The 19,984-nt window shown below is 38.6% G+C and overlaps 1 protein-coding gene across 1 annotated transcript; it reads left to right on the forward strand.

Moving 5' to 3' along the window:
- Positions 1-19,102: 19,102 nt before the first annotated feature.
- Positions 19,103-19,740, forward strand: LOC116803408 (the record flags this gene model as incomplete). Its single annotated transcript, XM_032727141.1, has 1 exon — positions 19,103-19,740. A coding segment is annotated over one exon (579 nt), but the record flags the coding sequence as incomplete, so codon positions are not given.
- Between the last annotated feature and the right edge of the window lie 244 nt (positions 19,741-19,984).

The raw sequence follows: 19,984 nt of genomic DNA on the forward strand, positions 1-19,984 counted from the left end.
GACTAAGAGTAAAGGAAGAGGGTAGAAGGAGCAGCCTACTACAATTGTACAAATAACAAAATAGTAATCTCAGGAAACAACATTATTAAAATTGAAAATTGTACCATGCAAATAGATGATTCATAATTTCAAATAATCTAGCAGATTTTACAGAAACAATTTATATCACCAGCAATGTTACACGCTTAGAACCAATAAATCACTTACAAACAAAAGAAATGATAAAATCCCATGTAAAACACTATAACTTCTTTCAAATTATTATTTTTAGTTTGATAATTAGTTTGACGCTGTATTTAGCATATAAGCTTAAAAATATACCTAAGAAATTATTGTCAAATATTGTAAACAAAAAGAAGAACATCCGCACTAGAAACTAATGTCAATGAAAATAATAAACTAGGAAACAATATTATGCTATATCCAAATCTAGCGACCTGAGGACGGGCCAAATTCAAAGGTTGGGGAGTGGCATATCCATAAGTCCCTAAGACTTAAGCACATGCCTACACAACACACACAAAGACAACACAAGATTGGGTTGAGTGGAAAATTACCAACTCCAAATAAGTCACCCACTGGTAGACTAAACATCCGTCCCATAATTTGAACATTTCTTGCCTAAGCCCTCACCCCATCGTCATGTCCGCACGTTCAAAGCTCGGACTCGCAGTCCCGAAAACAAAAGTATTCGATTTCAATAAACAAAACTATAAGAATCTAAGAGCACTTGTATCCAAGAGCGAATGCACTTGAATCCAAGAGAAACCAAAGACAATTAAAGTCAGCAACTCCAAAGCTCTTTCTCTTCACTTGATCAGATCCCTTAAGTCCAAAGTCCATATCAGAAAAGCTCGATACCGAGGCTTGAACGAAATCAAATCAGAATAATAAGAAGAGTTCAGTTTGAGACCTAATTGTAATCGGTCGGTGTTCTTCAACAAAAATAAAAAATTGTAATCATTCAGTGAAATAAAATTATATATGTATTTTATTTTATTTATATTTTGTTATGTTAATTATGATGTAATAATGTTATGATGTAATTTATGTAATAATCGGTACCCAGAGAACACCACGGGGAGGCCATTACAATTATAATGGGCTTCTATATTTATTAGACCTTTTTCTTTCCAACCAAAAGTGCGCGCTTTTTCCGATAGACCAAAAAAAAAAAATATAAAACTGAAAAAAAAACTAAATATAATGCGCATTTTAAATAATAAAAATGGATATTTACATCCATCGTATTAAGTCATATGACTTAATAAATATATTAAATAATTAAAGCAAATACAAAGGAAATTATTATAGCTACTGTAAATTTGAAACATAAATTTTCCAAAAAGAAGACATTACTTTGACAAATAAATATTTCATAAAAATAATAATTATTTTTTAATTTCATTAAAAAATAATAATTTTATTAATAAATAAAAAAAATAATATTTCATACTAATAATTCATAAAAAATAATAATACGTAATAGAAAATAAAAATTATTAAAATAAATAAAAATATTAAAACTGCGGACACAAGCACTCAACAATCACTGCCTTATTAATTTTTCTCACGTCGCACGCTGAATACTCTAATAACAAATATTCTACCATAAAGTCATTTTTAAAATGTATTTTGTGATATTATGATTCGGCTATTACTATTTCTAAGCTTTATTTAAATATTAATAACGTTAAGGCAATGCAAAACAAGAATTTTTCGCATGGTGCGAATTGATAAAAAAAAATAATATAGAACTTTTAAGGTGAAGGGCATATCTTGTCAAATTTACAATACATGAGCATACGTGTGCGCACATACAGTTGTATGCTATCACTGTATGCGTAGAAAAGAGCTGTTTGCTGTAGCGTTCTCCGCTCTTTCTCTCTCGAACAAAAAACTTCAGGCTCTCAAGCCACCTCTAGAGCCACGGCCAAAAAATCGCGTGCCAAAAATTTGTATGGCGTTACACGCATCTTGTTATTCTAGTGTCTTTGCTTGAACAGTACTTTTCAGTACCTTCAAGGCCGCCCCAGATTCCTGTCGTATCGACTGCACATTAAACAGTATTTTCAATTGACTGTTTACCAAAAATCGTTTAATTTCGAAAACGCTCTATTAGGTTTTCCCACGCAGAACGGAAAACCCTCGTTGGTGAGAGGCGAAATCGAAACTAGGCATGCGCGTCGCCACTTGTTTTGGCATTTAAATGGAATAACTTTTCAACCGGAGTCAGCCGTGGATTATTGATATAAATGGCTATGAAAGATCCCGGAAAGTCGGCCAGATAGTCGCTTGCGAAAACTTCTGTATCGCATGGAGGCAACGACAGCCAGAGAAAATGTAGGCCTGGGCGCAGCGTTCGCGGCTGTGATGGACTGAGACGTGCCCTGCCCGATTTTATCAACGAGCTGGGCAACACACCTTTCATAGACTGAATAGCAATAATTGTATTTAGCCCTGAGAATAGGCATGTTGCTTGCTGCCGCTTCGCCTGCTGACACAAGGCACTCTGAGCAGAGATCGTATTCCTTTTCAACCTTGTCCCATAGGGTTCGGACTTGGTCGCGACGGACGCCAAGCATCGTGACAGTTGAGCTGCGGATTCCGGGAGTGTTGATCTGAGCCTCAAATTCGCTTAAGCGGTCAGAAACCGAAATGAATTTGGCTAGCGCTAGATCTGAAGCAGCCATATTTTTAGCTATGCGCTGTACTGTGGCTTTGGATGGAGTAGCACAGTCGTCGGAAATCTGCGCAGGCGTTCTCACCGAAATGCTTGGGATTCTTGGACTCTTGGGCCCTTGTGGTGACAAAAATAGACCTGGGTTTGTCAGCGGACCATTTCTTCTTATCGTTCCCGATGGGCATATCGAAGAAATACGAAATGGAAGGGAAGCGGTTTTGGAGCCCCGGTCACACTTTTGAAAAAGTTGACAGATTCCTCAGACTGCACTTAATAAATTAATCTTGCCGCCGTGAACGGTATAAAGCAGCGGAAAAAGACCGTATAGGATGTAATGGGTGAGAAAGTGGTGTATAATTTACGAAGTGGAAACGCCGTAGTTTAGACTTATTGGACAGGTGACTCGGAGTAAACAGCGAATTGTATAAATGACCTGTGATTTATGGTAATTAGTGTGGACGCCGAAAAATGAATATCTGCACTCAACCCTTTAAATAATTTCACAATGCCTTTATTTCGACTTGTCTCTTTAAGCACACGCCACCGAATGCCGCGTCTCGCCTATTCCTCTTTTCTTATGCTCGCTAAAGGTGTTATGTGTTGTGAGTGAGCTAGGTATACATTCTTATCTCTTAATGCTAGCTTATAAGTAAGAGCGCGATAACAATAATATTCTTATTCCTAACGGGGATATGATCTGCCACTCTGGGCTTCATACCTAAGACTATGCTACTACATGGTTCAGTGGGCCTTATGAGTGTTCATCCTACCACAACTCGGCCGTCCTGACTAGCTGATCCCCTGATCATGGTTTACATTGATTGCTTAGTTGTATGATGAATTCTTTACCTTATTTATACATATGTACATACTATATTAATCTGTATTATCTTGTTATTATTGTTTAATTGTGTCTTCGTTTATTTTTCTTGTTGCCTATCCAATGCTTAATATTTTGTAATGCTCCAGACACCTTGGTATGGGTTACGAGATATCTGGAAAACCTTCTACGTCTTTTAACAAGAATCTGTCGTTTCTTAATACTTGGATATCACATATGGGCCTTTACACTTTGGAATCAATTTTCTAGAGATACCTGCTGTACTGTTCGAAATTTTTAACCATCACATAATCTCCTTTTTTGTATTCTGATGGCTGTCTGGCGGTCTTATCATAATGTGTCTTATTATACGCTTGAGCCTTTTTTGATTATTTTCAACTTCATTTCTAATTTTACCAAATCCCTATCTTCTTCAGTATTTCTAATTCCTCTAGTTTTCTTTAATTCGTCTACTATTTTTCCTCTTTGTTCTAAACCAAAAAGAACTCTGATTGGAGTTTGTTTGATGCTGCGGTGCTGTGTATTATTTAAGACGTGCTCAACTTTATCTATTACTGTGTCCCAATATATGCCTTTCTCTGGTTGTACCAGTTTCGCTATCATTGGACCTAGGTTTCTATTGACTCTTTCAACCTGTCCGTTTGCTTGGGGTGAACCAGTCGCAATCTTCATATGCTTAACATCGAACTCTAACATAAAGTCATCAAATTCCTTGGATGTAAAACAACTTCCCCTATCTGAAATGATGCATTTAGGCTTGATGTATGCTCTAAATAGTCCTTTAGGGCTGTAATGACTTCCTTTGTATTAGTGGTCTTTGTGGCGTATAAACGTACGAACTTCGTAAACCATTGATGACCACAAAAATATGTTTTTGGATCTGCCTGAGTCGACTGGGCCGTAATGATCGATATGTATTAGTTCAAACGGTTTGCTGCCCTTCGGAATGCAGTGCAGAATCCTTCCTTGCCTGTCTTAGGGGAGAACGCAACAAATTTTAAACAATTTCTATATGGCTCAAACATTTGTCTTTGGCATTGGGAATCGAATAAGATTTAGAAATAACAGAAATAATTTTGTCTCTACCTATGTGTCCGATCTCATATATATATTTATATATATATATATATATATATATTTATATAGAATATGATCTTCCATGTCTGTGGGAACATAAAATAAAAGTCTGCCATTTGAACAACTTATGTTCATTTTTTTCCAGCAGTTTCTTGATTTCTTGAACTTTTTGATCCTTGCCTTGGCAAATTACTAAATTGTCTTCAAACGTATTTGATTCCACTATCAAAATATTCGTGCATCTACTAAGAGCATCAACATGCTGCATCCTTTTACCTTCTCTATGTATGAGCTCATAATCGTAGTTCTGGAGCTCTAACGCCCATCTAGCTATCCGCGGATTAAGTTCAATCTTGTTAAGCGTCAAAGTAAGAGAATTACAATCAGTTATAATTTTAAACCGTTTTCCGTACAAATATATTCTAAATCTTCGCAGTGCGTGAATAATTGCCATTGCTTCCAATACGAAACTGTGATATTTTGCCTCAGCGACTGTTGTTCGCTTTGAAAAATAAAATATTGGGTGTAATTTTCCATCCTCTTTTTTTGACATAACACCGCACCGAAAACAAGAGCGCTTGCATCACAGTGCAGTTCTATTTCGTCTTTGAAATTATAAATTGCTAAGACCGGTGCCTGCACCAGCTTTTCCTTAAGAGTTGAGAAACAGCTCATTTCCCTTTCTCCAAATTTGAATTTTACTAACTGTCTACCACCGTTACCAAGTAAATCTTTCCGATGTTCTGAAACTGCGTGACCCAATTGCGCGCACATAAGCTGCCGTCAAACTCCATCGTTACCTCTTTTGCCAAGGCAAGCGATGTTGCAGAAGATTCCAGAAGCTTGTTTACATTTCGACTCTTGTGCTGAACAACACTACCAGCGGTTTCTTTTCCAACACTGGTATGTCCCATATCGATGTTATCGGCGGCGATAGTCACCTTGGTGCTGTTCACATTGGCGTCGGTGCTGTTAGCGCATATGTTAACATTGCCGTGGTTTCCGCTGCTGTTGTTCTCGATGACGTCATTGATCTGGCGAGCATGAGCATACTTGCTCTTTTCTCCGGGGATTCTCCGGGGGTTCTCCGGGGATTCTGACTGCAATGACTGCTCGTCGAACGGGATCGTGCGTGTGTCTCCACCCTGTGGCTCTCTCTGCTTTGGCCAGGCTGCAGCTCCATCCAATTCCTCCACCTCTTCTGCTGCTGATCCGTTATTTGACGGTGAATCGGCACGCGTTTCTGGGAAATGGCCTGCAGACGCACTATTAGTTCCGCTTTTGTGCCGGAAGTCTGGCGTCCAAGAGCTTCCAACCACTTCTTTAGTTGGAGCACTGAGAATTGATTCCATTTAGTGTCAGGCATAGTGGGTAATGACCACTTCTGATGTTGTGGACGCCGAAAAATGAATATCTGCACTCAACCCTTTAAATAATTTCACAATGCCTTTATTCGACTTGTCTCTTTAAGCACACGCCACCGAATGCCGCGTCTCGCCTATTCCTCTTTTCTTATGCTCTCTGAAGTGTGTATGTGTTTGTGAGTGAGCTAGGTATACGTTCTTATCTCTTAATGCTAGCTTATAAGTAAGACCGAGATAACAATAATATTCTTATTCCTAACGGGGATATGATCTGCCACCATGGGCTTCATACCTAAGACTATGCTACTACATGGTACAGTGGGCCTTATGAGTGTTCATCCTACCACATTAGGTCCACCTATTTTACGGTTGGAACACTTGGAATGTGGAACACGGTGAAATAAAATGTTTATTAGAACGAAGAAAATTTTATTTTTTTGTTTACAACTGGAAACGGAGAAAATGGAATGGTGGAATTGGAGTCTTTTCTCCGCGTTGTAAGTACTTCTAAAACAAACACAAATTAATATCCAAGCAATACAGGAAAAATATTTGTTGGGTGAACGACTTGTATTTGGCGGTCGTATTATTTATTTATGGATGATTTTTTTTGAAAATTTTCAAAAAAATTTAAAAAATATTTTTAAATATTGAAAAAGTTATTTGTTTAAAAAAAGAGAAAAAAAAGCTTTTAATTTATTTTTCGGAAATTAATTTGGAAATTTACGGAAAAAATTGATGGAAAACAAAACGCCTTTTCCGCGTAGGCACTTGGAATACATTTTATTTGTGGTTTGGATTTGCTGACGGGAAACAATTTAAACTTTGGTATATGTTTAAAAGGAATGCAGATAATATGCGCAATCTATGTCGGTAATATATGTGGATATATATATATGTATATGTAGATATGTATAATATATGTAGATGTAATATATGTAATATATATGGATGTAGTATATGTAGATGTAATATATGCAATGTATATGGATGTAGTTTATGTTAATGTATTATATGTAAGATATATGCATGTAGTATATGTTGATGTAATATATGTTGATGTAATATATGGAAATGGCGGGTAAATGCTTAATTAATATTTTATTTGGAATGGCCAGAGGGTATTTGTTGTTTTTACGTTGTTGTATTCTTCAATAGCAAAGCAAATTGTATTAAGTGGACTGCGGAGTTAAAGCAAAAAATGTGCTGCGAAAAGAATTTGGCTTTGCCACTTTTGGCAGAGCTTATTTTCACTTTTTCACATTTTGAATTTTGCAACTTTTCGGACTGGATGAATATTTAAATATATTCGGAAATTTGGACTTAGAAATTTTCACGAATGAGGGTGAAAGGAGAACGGTGGGTAATATGGCGGCGCCCGTGAGAATGGATAAGTACTTTTCTTTAATTGCCTTTTGTCGGAGAAATTCGTTAGATTTGACAATAATTCTTACAGAAAATTGAACGAAATTGGATTTTCGAACCTTTTGCTGCAGACCGGCAATTAAAAGGAATGAAAATTTCGTACTTATCTTATAATTTGGTCGCTGGTGGACAAACTTGAAAATCCAGGATATCCGGCTCGAAGGACCAAAAATGATGGGTTGTTGGGGGTTGCTGGCCTGGAATTTTCCAAGTATGCTGAAAAGAAAACACTCGAAGAAAAGCGAACACTAGACTTTTTGTAGTTGCGCGGGCGCGACCGGGCGTATGTTTATTTTGCGTGGTTAGTTTTGACACTGCTGCTTATTCTAATTATTTAGGCTCTCCCAAGCGCAGCGGAGACTCTGTGGTGAAGAGCGGGAGAGCGTAAGAGGGAGCGGAGAGCGTAAGAGGGAACGGAGAGCGTAAGAGGGAGCGGAGAGCGGGTGACAGTCCAAACCCCGTAACTTGAACAAACACAAATAAACAAATAAATACACAGAACATGCAACAACAGCCTATTGGCGTTGCAGCGATTATGCTCTCGATGCAGCAAAGCATGAAAGACTTCATGACATTCATGCAAGAAACTATGCAAGTTCTTATGAGGAACCAAAACATCCTTATTCAAATGCTCGTTTCTTCTAAAACAGGATAATGACTCCCTTAATAATGGCTACCTGGAACGCTAATGGCGTTTCGCGGCACAAGCTAGAACTTGCTCAGTTCTTAGCCGACAGAAATATTGACGTTATGCTACTCTCAGCGACTAACCTTACCGAAAACTTCTAAATACCAGGATATAAATTTTACTTTACGAATCACCCGGATGGCAAGGCCCATGGACGCACTGGGATACTAATACGATTGCGAATTAAGCACCACTTTCTTGGTAATTGGCAAGAAGACTGAAAGCTACAACACATCGACCGACCGAGTAGGCTTACAAGCAATAGGACCAAATGGTCGAGGTAAAAAAAATATGTTTGTTCCCATACCGGCTTTTCTAGCCCCCTAGAAACCGAGCAAGACATTGATCAGTTTGCTGGTGATATAGAATCAATACTTGTCGCAGCAGCAAAAGCGTCAACTCCACAAGACAACCATTTATGCAGTATAAAGTTTAACAAGACAAGTAAAGATACTGAACTGCTTGTGCTTGAAAAACGACGACATCGAAATGAGTGGCAAGAACACAGATCACCTAACGCAAAGAGTAAATTAAAAGAAGCTTCTCGCAGACTTACCAAAGCGCTTAAGAAAGAAGATGCGGACGCACAACCAAGGTCGCGAATCTCACCCCACAGGCACAAAGAACTCGTTGTGGAAAGACCACAGGAAACTACAGGCACCAACAGAAACGGTTTTACCTCTCCGTAACTCTATCGGAAACTGGTCTCGCAGTGACACGGATAGAGCAAGAGTCTTCGCTGATCATCTTAAGAAAGTATTTCAACCAAGCCCAGCCACTAACTCATTTACTCTCCCGCCTTTAACTGCATCTGACTTAGCACCACAAGATCCTGTAGAATTTGGGACAAGCGAGATAACGAAAGTCATTAAAGAGCAACTGAAGACTGGAAAATGGCTACGACTTATTAACCCCGAAAATGATCATCGAGCTCCCAATGTGTGCAGTTCTACGAATCTGCTTGCTCTTCAACGCAATTACTAAAATTGGATACTTCCCTCAAAAGTGGAAGAAATCAATTATAATTATGATCCCTTAGCCTGGGGAAGACAAAACACAGCCATCATCATACAGGCCAATAAGCTTACCAATAAGCTTAGACAAGTAGTCTATCCAAGTTATTTGAAAAAGTGCTGCTGCTACGCATCAGCCCCCACTTCAAAACAATTTGGTTTTCGGGCAAAACATGGAGCCATTGAACAGGTTAACCACATCACAACAGAAATTCGCACTGCCTTTGAACACCGTGAATACTGCACAGATCTCTTCTTAGACGTTGCACAAGCATTCGATAGAGTATGGCTGGATGGACTTATGTTTAAAATAATCAAACTGCTGCCTCAAAACATACATAAGCTTCTAAGGTCGTATCTATATAAAAGAGTATTCGTAGTCAGATGCAGTTCAAGCACTTCAAGCGATTGTACTATAGAAGCCGGAAGTGTTCTGGGCCCAATTCTATACACCCCCTTTACACGGTGGGCACCCCAACAAACTACCAGCTAACGATATCCACATTCGCTGCAATACCAAGTCGATCCAGATGACCAGTAAAAGCTACGATGCAACTAGCACACCATCTAACTTGTCTAGAACAATGGCTTGCAAATTGGCGCATACGAGTAAACGAAGGAAACTGCAAGCAGCTAACATTTACCCTAAACAAACAATCCTGCCCACCCTTGGTAATGAACCACACGTGCATCCCACACGCCGATAACGTAACATACTTAGGTATTCATCTGGACAAGCGGCTCACCTGGCGGAAACACATAGAGGCCAAGACGACGAACCTCAGACTAAAAGGAAGGAATTTACACTGGCTTATGAACGTTCGCTCTCCCGTAAGCTTGGAGTACAAAGTCCTCTTATATAACTCCGTTTTAAAACCCATATGGACTTATTGCTCCGAGCTATGGGTAAACGCATCGAGAAGCAACATCGACATAGAACAGCGAGCACAGTCTAGGATTCTGAGAATCATTACTGGAGCTCCGTGGTATCTTCGGAACGAGAATATACACAGAGACTTAGAAATAAAACTTGTCATTGAGACAATAGCAGAGAAGAAAGTAAAATACAATAAAAACTAGCCTCACATCCGAATACTCTTGCAAGAAAACTTATTCGAGTATGCAGCCAAAGCCGACTGGAACCGGAACGACCAACCAGCCCAGCGTTAAATTTGTGAGGCCACACAGGACGAATCTTTTCATAAAATTGTATTTAGTTAATTTAGAATTAGATTTGAAAACTTATGATTAGTCTCTTAAGTAAAAGGGAAGATTTAATAAATAAGCAAAACATGAAAAAAAGGCTCCAAGTGTAAAGTTATGATTTTTTGTCGTGTCAACCCAATACGCAACTTACCCTCTAAGTGGGTGCCCTTTGGACAGAATAACACGGGTTGAAGATCTTGGTGTTCTTCTGGACCCTAAACTAAAATTTTCTGACCATATTTCGACTATTGTCAATAAGGCCAGGGATGTGTTTGGTTTTATAAAAAGGTGTTCTAAGGAATTTTACGATCCTTACATGACTAAAACCTTATTTATTTCGTTAATCCGTCCGATTCTTGAGTATGGATCACCTGTTTGGAGTCCTCAATACGTAGTCCACTCGGACCGTATTGAATCGGTCCAAAAAAACTTTTTACTTTTTGCTTTGATTCGCCTTATTCTAGTAGACTACTTCTAATTTATTTACCTTCCCTAGCTAGCTTGAAGCAGTCTTTATTTGTAAGCTTATTCGTGGTGATGTTGAGAGTCCCAACTTCATTAGTCGCCTTAACTTCTCGGTTCCAAGTAGACTCACTAGAAATTATATGCCACTTATCTTAAATCATTGTAGATCTAACTATGAGTTACTATGACTTCTATGAGAATACGTAGTCCACTCGGACCGTATTGAATCGGTCCAAAAAAACTTTTTACTTTTTGCTTTGAGGCGCCTTATTCTAGTAGACTACTTCTAATTTATTTACCTTTCCTAGCTAGCTTGAAGCAGTCTTTATTTGTAAGCTTATTCGTGGTGATGTTGAGAGTCCCAACTTCATTAGTCGCCTTAACTTCTCGGTTCCAAGTAGACTCACTAGAAATTATATGCCACTTATCTTAAATCATTGTAGATCTAACTATGAGTTACTATGACTTCTATGAGAATACGTAGTCCACTCGGACCGTATTGAATCGGTCCAAAAAAACTTTTTACTTTTTGCTTTGAGGCGCCTTATTCTAGTAGACTACTTCTAATTTATTTACCTTTCCTAGCTAGCTTGAAGCAGTCTTTATTTGTAAGCTTATTCGTGGTGATGTTGAGAGTCCCAACTTTATTAGTCGTCTTAACTTCTCGGTTCCAAGTAGACTCACTAGAAATTATATGCCACTTATCTTAAATCATTGTAGATCTAACTATGAGTTCTCACTTCTCGGTTCCAAGTAGACTCACTAGAAATTATATGCCACTTATCTTAAATCATTGTAGATCTAACTATGAGTTGCATGACCCCTACAGAGTATTATGTTCTGACTATAATATACTTTATCCTAGTATCTGTAATCTTGACTCTCTGCCGCTCTTAAAGCAATCAATTTAACCTTTTTTTGTACATAATTAGATCCTACTATCACTAATATTTATTAGAGTTACTTTACATTATGTTCATTTCCTCGTCTCTGTTCTCTTTTGTATATCGTGTCTATCTTCTCGCGAATCGAGAAAAGTTCATAACTTCACACTTGCCGTGTTATCACGGCACCATATTTCAAAGCTGTCTATATCGGATTGTAAGTCCAAATGGCGCGAAATGTCCTTGTGCTGAAGGCATACTTTAACATCGTCTAAGTACACGCGAATGATTTATTACTAAGGGGATGTCGTTAATGAATAAGGTAAAAAGAAGCAAGGTGGCTTCCTTATGGGACACCGGAAAAAGACAGAGAATTTTTAAAGAGGACTTTTTGCTTCCTGCCATTCAGATACCTTGAAATCCAATTTAGAAGATCAACAGGGAAACCTAATAGATCAAGTTTCCTTACTAGAAGGTAATGATTAACAGAGTCAAATGCTTTACTAAAGTCAGTGTAGATGACATCTGTTTGAAGATTATTTTTGAAACCCTGTATTACGAAAGAAGTTAGCTCCAAGAGGTTAGTATTTGTTGATCTGCGTTTCAAAAAACCGTGCTGACACGGTAATATGATTGATCTCCAAAGGTGCTGCAAACGAGGAGAGATAAAATTTTCAAAAAGTTTTGGGATAGCCGACAATTTAGAGATTCCTCTGTAATTGCTTGCATCCAGTTTGCTACCTCTTTTATGAGGAGGAATCAAAAGGGCTCCTTCCATATATGAGGACTCTGTGAAGATTCCAGAGATAAGGTAAACAGTTTCAGTAGAGGCTTGCACAAGGCTTCCGCACAGAATCTGAGCACACATCCAGGGATTCCATCGGGAATTGGCGAATAGACCGGTTTAACACGCTGAAGATCGTTAAGTACTGAGCTTTCGTTTATAGTGGGACAGAATATTAGATTCGACTTAGATACGGCATAAGAGTATGGCTGTTCGTAATGAGGTAAAGCAGATTATGTTGTTTAAAAAAACTTGGCGAAGGATATTTGAATTTTCTTCTGGGGACCGCGTATATTAAAATTACCTAGAACTACCAATTGCTCCCTGTCAGACAGTTTATTTAAAATGGATTGGATAGTGGACAGATTATTCTGATATTCTGAGAATTCAGAAGACGGTGGAATATACGATCACGTAATGTAAACTGATCTGTCGGAAAATGACAGCTTTACGCATAAGAATTCAGAGTTACGGGTCTAGTCAAGCTGTAACTCATCTGACACGAGGGCAGTTATCTTGAAAGATTATATGTCCCTAGCGTAAAAGAAGTTAAATTTTTCCACTTTAATATTATCGGCTTTTGTTTTGTCTTGTATATAAGACAATACATCAGATGATGTTTGATCAGGGGAAAGCCGAGAAACGAAAATTTGTTTTTTTAGTGGATCCACCGCGAGGGGTTTTGGCCCTGCAGATTGTATTTCTGCAGTGCCAACTTGTGCCGGTAGTCCGGACTCAATGTTCCCTTGTGGTGGTAAACTAATCGGGACAGGTAGAATCACTGTTTGACAGACCAGTGCATACAAATCGGAATCTTTAGCAATCAGGGTGGGCTCACTCCACAGCGGATTGATCGGATTGGTCCGAATCTTTTTTAGCTGCCGATCTTAACAACATATGCGGATTTTCTGCGATTGACAGTTGATCAGTTGTGGAGTCCTGTTGATCATTTGCCCGTGCTTGCGGGCCCTTATGCAGCCTACCATCAGCGGCTTTTTTGAGCTTTGGAGATTCATCTAATAGCTTAAGGCCATTAAATTGTGAATTAAGCACGGAAAGAAGATCATCGGCTCGACGAAAACTATCTCTAGCTTCGCCAAAACTGTTGATCAGTTCTTTCAAGCCACCTTAAGTTTGGCGCATAAACGATTTCATCTCGTTTGCAACCACACAACACAACAGTAATATAGATTTTTACGCTTTGCTAGGTTATCACTTGTTCGGCAATTAAAGTCTGCGCACTTAGTACCTTAGTACCAACCACCATTCTATCACATTGCCAACAAATCATTTTTGGCTGTTCAGGTTTAAAACCCTGGTAGCAATTTTTATAAAAGCAGACGACATTTACTGTTTCCATATTTGTCTAAAATCAGACCACTGTGCACGAAAACAAAAGATCACAAACTTTCAAGCGAGCTGTTAAAAGAACCGCACTAGAGCAGTCTGCTCAGAAATGAGAGTGAGAGTGAGTGCACAGTGCAGTTTATGTGCATGCAAAAAAAACAACACCAAACAGCACTACGAACAACGCACAAAAGGGAGAGTAAACAAAACGCAAAGACGAAAAATGCAAAATACTTTGTATATTTGTTTAAACTACTGCAAAAATCACAAAGAATCACTCGCGTTCGCTTTGAAGTACTTGGAGTGAAATTCTATCACTCGGTTAATTTATCTTCTCAATATCATTATAATGATTATAATTTATTTTTCTATTTATATGAAACAAATTTAACTAATTTAGATATTATCATTATCGTTTTATTCCTAAGCGTATAAACCGACAACTGCCAAAAAACTTAAGACACTAGCAGCAGTGCGTTCATTTTACATGGTGGAACTTAAATCAAGACAATGTATTATAAATACTTTTGCTTGAAAGATTAGTGAAATCGGAGAGCTTCCATTTCTTTCAGATGTGAAAAATGAAATAAAATCTCGAATTTTAGACGTAAAAAATGAAATATCAAAGTCAAACATTTCATTGGTACCACAAGAGTATATGGAATGTGGGTTGTTTTCAGATGCCGATACAAAAACATCAACAACGTGTGCGAAATTATCGGATATTTTAAATTCCGAAGGGTTTAAAGACCTGTGAAATGTTTTCATTATATATTTTAGAGATAATTATTAAATAAAATAAGTTATTATTATTTGCTGACTGTAAAAATTTTTAAAATAATCTAATATTTACTTATTTAATTATTAATTATTCAAGGATAACATCTTATGGTAAACGTATTTGAAGATCATTTCTTGTATAGGTAGTGTGATCGGGACAGGGAGTTATTCTGCAAGTACTCGCCATCAAATCATTACATAATCGCGCTAGTAACATCAAAAATGTTTTTTTTTTATCTTTGCAAGGTGAAGTACGGAGATAGATTAGTCTCTAATTGGTATCCAAAATTATATTTCTCTTCATTGACATTGAATTGAGACTCAGATATAATGTGGTTAGTATGGTAACTATATACTATGATAAACTTTTATAGTCGATAGCAAATGCGAAAATCGACATCTGGTGTGTAACTCACCTGGCGGAAACACATAGAGGCCAAGACGACGAACCTCACACTAAAAGCAAGGAATCTACACTGGCTTATAAACGCTCGCTCTCCCTAAGCTTGGAGTACAAAGTCCTCTTATATAACTCCGTTTTAAAACCCATATGGACTTATTGCTCCGAGCTATGGGTCAACGCATCGAGAAGCAACATCGACATAGAACAGCGAGCACAGTCTAGGATTCTGAGAATCATTACTGGAGCTCCGTGGTATCTTAGGAACGAGAATATACACAGAGACTTGTCATTGAGACAATATCAGAGAAGAAAGTAAAATACAATAAGAGACTAACCTTACGTTCCGAATCCTCTTGCAAGAAAACTTATTCGAGTATGCAGCCAAAGCCGACTGCACCGGAACGACCAACCAGCCCAGCGTTAAATTTGTTAGGCCACACAGCACGAATCATTTCATAAAATTATATTTAGTTAGTTAAGAATAAGATTTACAAACTTATTGTTAGTCTCTTAAGTTATGACCTTTTGTCGTGTCAACCCAATACGCAAATTACACTCTAAGTGGGTGCCCTTTGGACAGAATAACACGGGTTGAAGATATTGGTGTTCTTCTGGACCCTAAACTAAAACTTTCTGACCATACTTCTACTATTGACAATAAGGCCAGGTGTGTGTTTTTTTTTTATAAAAAGGTGTTCTAAGGAATTTGATAATCCTTACATGACTAAAACCTTATTTATTTCGTTAGTCCGTCCGATTCTTGAGTATGGATCACCAGTTTGGAGTCCGAGGTACGTAGTCCACTCGGACCGTATTGAATCGGTCAAAAAAACTTTTTACTTTTTGCTTTGCGGTGCCTTATTCTAGTAGACTACTTCTAATTTATTTACCTTTCCTAGCTAGCTTGAAGCAGTCTTTATTTGTAAGCTTATTCGTGGTGATGTTGAGAGTCCCAACTTTATTAGTCGTCTTAACTTCTCGGTTCTAAGTAGAATCAATAGAAACTATATACCACTTATCTTAAATCATTGTAGATCTAACTATGAGTTGCATGACCCCTAGATGCGTAACGTCATACGATTTTTTGGCACGCGATTTTTTCGCCGTGGCTCTTGAGGTGGCTCCAGGCTTTCTCGAGTTTTTGTTCGAGAGAGAAAGAACGGACACCGCAACAGCAAACAGATATTTTCTACGCATACAGTGATAGCAGACAACTGTTTGTGTGCAAATTAAAATTGATACTCTTTATTTATTTAAAAAAATAAATTTTATTTTTTATTATTTAACATTTATTCGGTGATAAACTTTTTCACTTATACTACTTATACACTTATGTTGGTAGCTAATCTTTTGCTTCAAGCTGTTGACAATCTCGTCCCGATTCAGACATACTTTCAAATTCTAAGTCCTAACCCAATCAACCTCGGCCAGAAGCTTTTCTTTTGGAAAATTACCGAACTTTCGATAAAAGCTTTATGCTGAAATTATTCCACTGCATTGTGAAATTCAATTATGCTGATCGATGCAGCTTTTGATTGATGCGCAATAAGTTGGCCGTGGTTTGGTCTCCAAACGGAAGATGTGTTTACGTTAAGTTTGGGTTGCTTATATTAGCGGGTAGCTAAGTGCTGGCAAAGGCAATGACAAAAACAAAGACAAAGGAAATGCCGACGAGATTGAGAATTTAAATTTGTTTATAAACTCTGGAAGGGAGCTATGTTCATGGGTTGGATAACTCTCCCCCTTCTAAAATGACGCGTCCCGCTTCATTATTAATTTCGTTCAAACGCTCATTTAATTCTGTTAAAAATTCTACATCATTATTTGGTTTTTCTGGTTCTGGCCGTTTTTGTTTGGTTACAAATATATAATATCTGAATTTTATTATTAATATAGTAATGAAATACAAAATGATTAAAATTAATAATATATATGAAATTGAAATTTTCCAATTGTAAATTTCAATAAATAGGTTTAAAATATTATTGTTGTCAAGAGAAAGTTCTGAATTGTTGGATTTTATATATTCTGATATTTCTAGGTTTTTAAAGTGGTTGGTAGTTATGTACTGAAGTAAAAGTAAGCGGGTAAAGCAAGTCTTATCTTTACTTATAATACAATAGTTGTTAAAAAGTTCGTTCTTAAAATTAGATAATTCATAAAAGGTATTTTCGCATTTTGCGACCTGATTACTTATAAGTAATTTTCCATCATTATGTGAAATGGATCTGGCCTAGTAAATTTCGCATCTGTTGGTTATAACGGGGTATTTTATATAAATTATTAAGAGTTCTTTATGCAATACAATTTTGAATATGGAGATGTCCATTAAGTCTGCCATAAGTACAGGCTGTTGTTCGTGATCTAATATTTCTTTAATGTCTTCATTATTTAAAATTTTGTAGATGTTAATAAACGTAAACGATGTTTTCGTAATGGAAATTCTTGATCAATAAAAATGTTTTTAAAATGGTCGGAAAGTGATTTTATCTCTTTAAACAATTTGGAATTAATAATAAATTGTTGGTTATTGTTTCAATTAAATCATTTAAGTTATGAACCCTCTTCTTGCGCCCTTCGTCAGGTCTCACCAGCGTTCGGCTCTCGTGTTTTCGGGCCCCGTCAGCAGGCGACTCGGGGCCTGTCTAGTAACATGTTTGTGTAAGTTACGGACTCACCAGCGCTCGGCTCTCGTGTTTTCGGGCCCCGTCAGCAGGCGACTCGGGGCCTGTCTAGTAACATGTTTGTGTATGTGTGCATTCGGCACAGGGGCCGTTGGTCGCACTCAGGGTGAGGGGTCAACGGGGGAAGCGTATATAAAAGCAGCGGGACGGGAGAAGGGCAGTCTCGAACGGACACATAACGGAACCGCTAGCAGATCGCGAACTGAACCTTAAAATAAAGCTAATCGTAAACTCGAACCCTCTTAACTATCTTGACTATTATTTGGAGAACCACAGCATGTTGGTTGTCATATCAAGGTGAGGTATGCGGCAGCGAGTGCCGAGAACCGTAATGCAAGTGCAACTTGCGTTAACTGGCGCCCGAACAGGGACCGGCAATGTCCGGCCGATAAAAGTGATACGAAAAAATTGTGGAAATTTGTGCGTAAAAATAGTGGTGGTGTGCATAAGTCAGATTAAGATCTGAAATCCATAAAAGAAAAAGAAGTGTTGCGTGAGCTGTGTATAAAATGATAAAATAGCAATTACCCGCTGCCGGGGGAACTACGCCCATCCCGGGGCGCAACAAATATTGCATAATTCAATAAAAGGTGTAAAATTTCTAAAATAAAAATGTAAACCTATGTTGCGCCAAGACCTAATTTAAATTAATAAAACAACGACCCGCTACCGGAGGACGCCACGTCGTCCATGCCGAGCGCAAAAGTTGTACGATACCTATAACATAATTAAAACACGATCAACCCACTGCGGCGGTACGGCTTGTGGGAAAATTTTTTTTTTTTTCTCCTTGCCAATTCGCGAGTGCAAAAGATTGTGTATAATAAACCAATAATTAACCATTGCAGCAGTTTACCTGCGGCAGTACGAGTAATATGAGCGCTTTGTTGTTGGATACGTTAAGTGGTGTGGAATGCACCCAAAAAAAACCGCCCAACAAGTTGTGTGGCGGCCGTACCTTAGTAGGCAACCAGCCAAAAGGGATACTACGGAACCACCGTGCCCAGTGCCGAAATAAATTAGAGGTCATCAATAAAAAACTGTAACAGCACGCACGCAAGGAAAAAATATTTCAAAATGCAATAGCGCACAAAAATTGTATAAACACATGCACAACACCACAATTCAAAGGAAAACAAGTATAGTACAATTTCCCCAATTTCCCGAAACGAAATGAATGAAATACAAAAAGAAATACAAAAAAAATTATAAAAAAATAATATAAAAAAAATACAGATTATAAGAAATAAGAAATAAAAAATATAAAAAAATAAAAATATAAGTACACAAAATGTACCGTACCCCCACACACTACGTAGTCTTAGAACAACTTAGACGACCAGATATTTACGAATTGTCTTTTTGTAAGCTCGATTTCTGCATGCGGCGCAAATCCCGCTCACTGGACTGGCTGGGGTCGGCTTGGAAATGGGTAGCTGGATCTCCAGATGCTGCTGATTGGAACGCCGTCTTGGCCGCGCAAGCGACGGCTTCGAGGAACTGCAAAAACTGGAGGAGGCTAGCTGTATCCCTCGGCTACTGAAGGGCGGCCAGGCCAAATGCTCATATCAAAGAAGTAACCAACGAGCGGTTAAGCAAGTCGACGATGGAATGCTCCTCCTGACCAACTTCAACGGAACTCTAAGAACGGCTGCAAAGAACTACGACCTGATCGGCTCCTTTATCATCCAATTCGACAATGAGACGATAATGGTCAACGGTCAAAACTATTCCAGTTACTCGGTCAGTCATCTAATGGCGATGCCGGCCGTGTTGAGCCACATAACGGCCAGCAACTTTCAACTTTCTCTGGAATACGTCCACGACGTGAGCATGAAGAATTTGGAAAAGATGTCCAACATGGCGAGTGAGCTACTAGCCTCTCTTCTCACCGAGGCGGCACTCGCAATCTGCATATTCCTAGGCTTTTATTTCCTATGGAAGAAGCTGATGTCCACCAAAGGCATGCCCGATGTCCGCGAGATTGCCGCAAACTTAGAAGTATTGGGCCAAACCGAGCTGAACAAGGCTCACTAATCTGCGGGACGCAGATCTTGAGGGGGGAGGAGTTATGAACCCTCTTCTTGCGCCCTTCGTCAGGTCTCACCAGCGTTCGGCTCTCGTGTTTTCGGGCCCCGTCAGCAGGCGACTCGGGGCCTGTCTAGTAACATGTTTGTGTAAGTTACGGACTCACCAGCGCTCGGCTCTCGTGTTTTCGGGCCCCGTCAGCAGGCGACTCGGGGCCTGTCTAGTAACATGTTTGTGTATGTGTGCATTCGGCACAGGGGCCGTTGGTCGCACTCAGGGTGAGGGGTCAACGGGGGAAGCGTATATAAAAGC

This window comes from Drosophila sechellia, unplaced genomic scaffold, assembly GCF_004382195.2.
Source record: "Drosophila sechellia strain sech25 unplaced genomic scaffold, ASM438219v1 Y_18, whole genome shotgun sequence".
In the NCBI taxonomy this organism is placed as follows: Eukaryota; Metazoa; Arthropoda; class Insecta; order Diptera; family Drosophilidae; genus Drosophila; species Drosophila sechellia.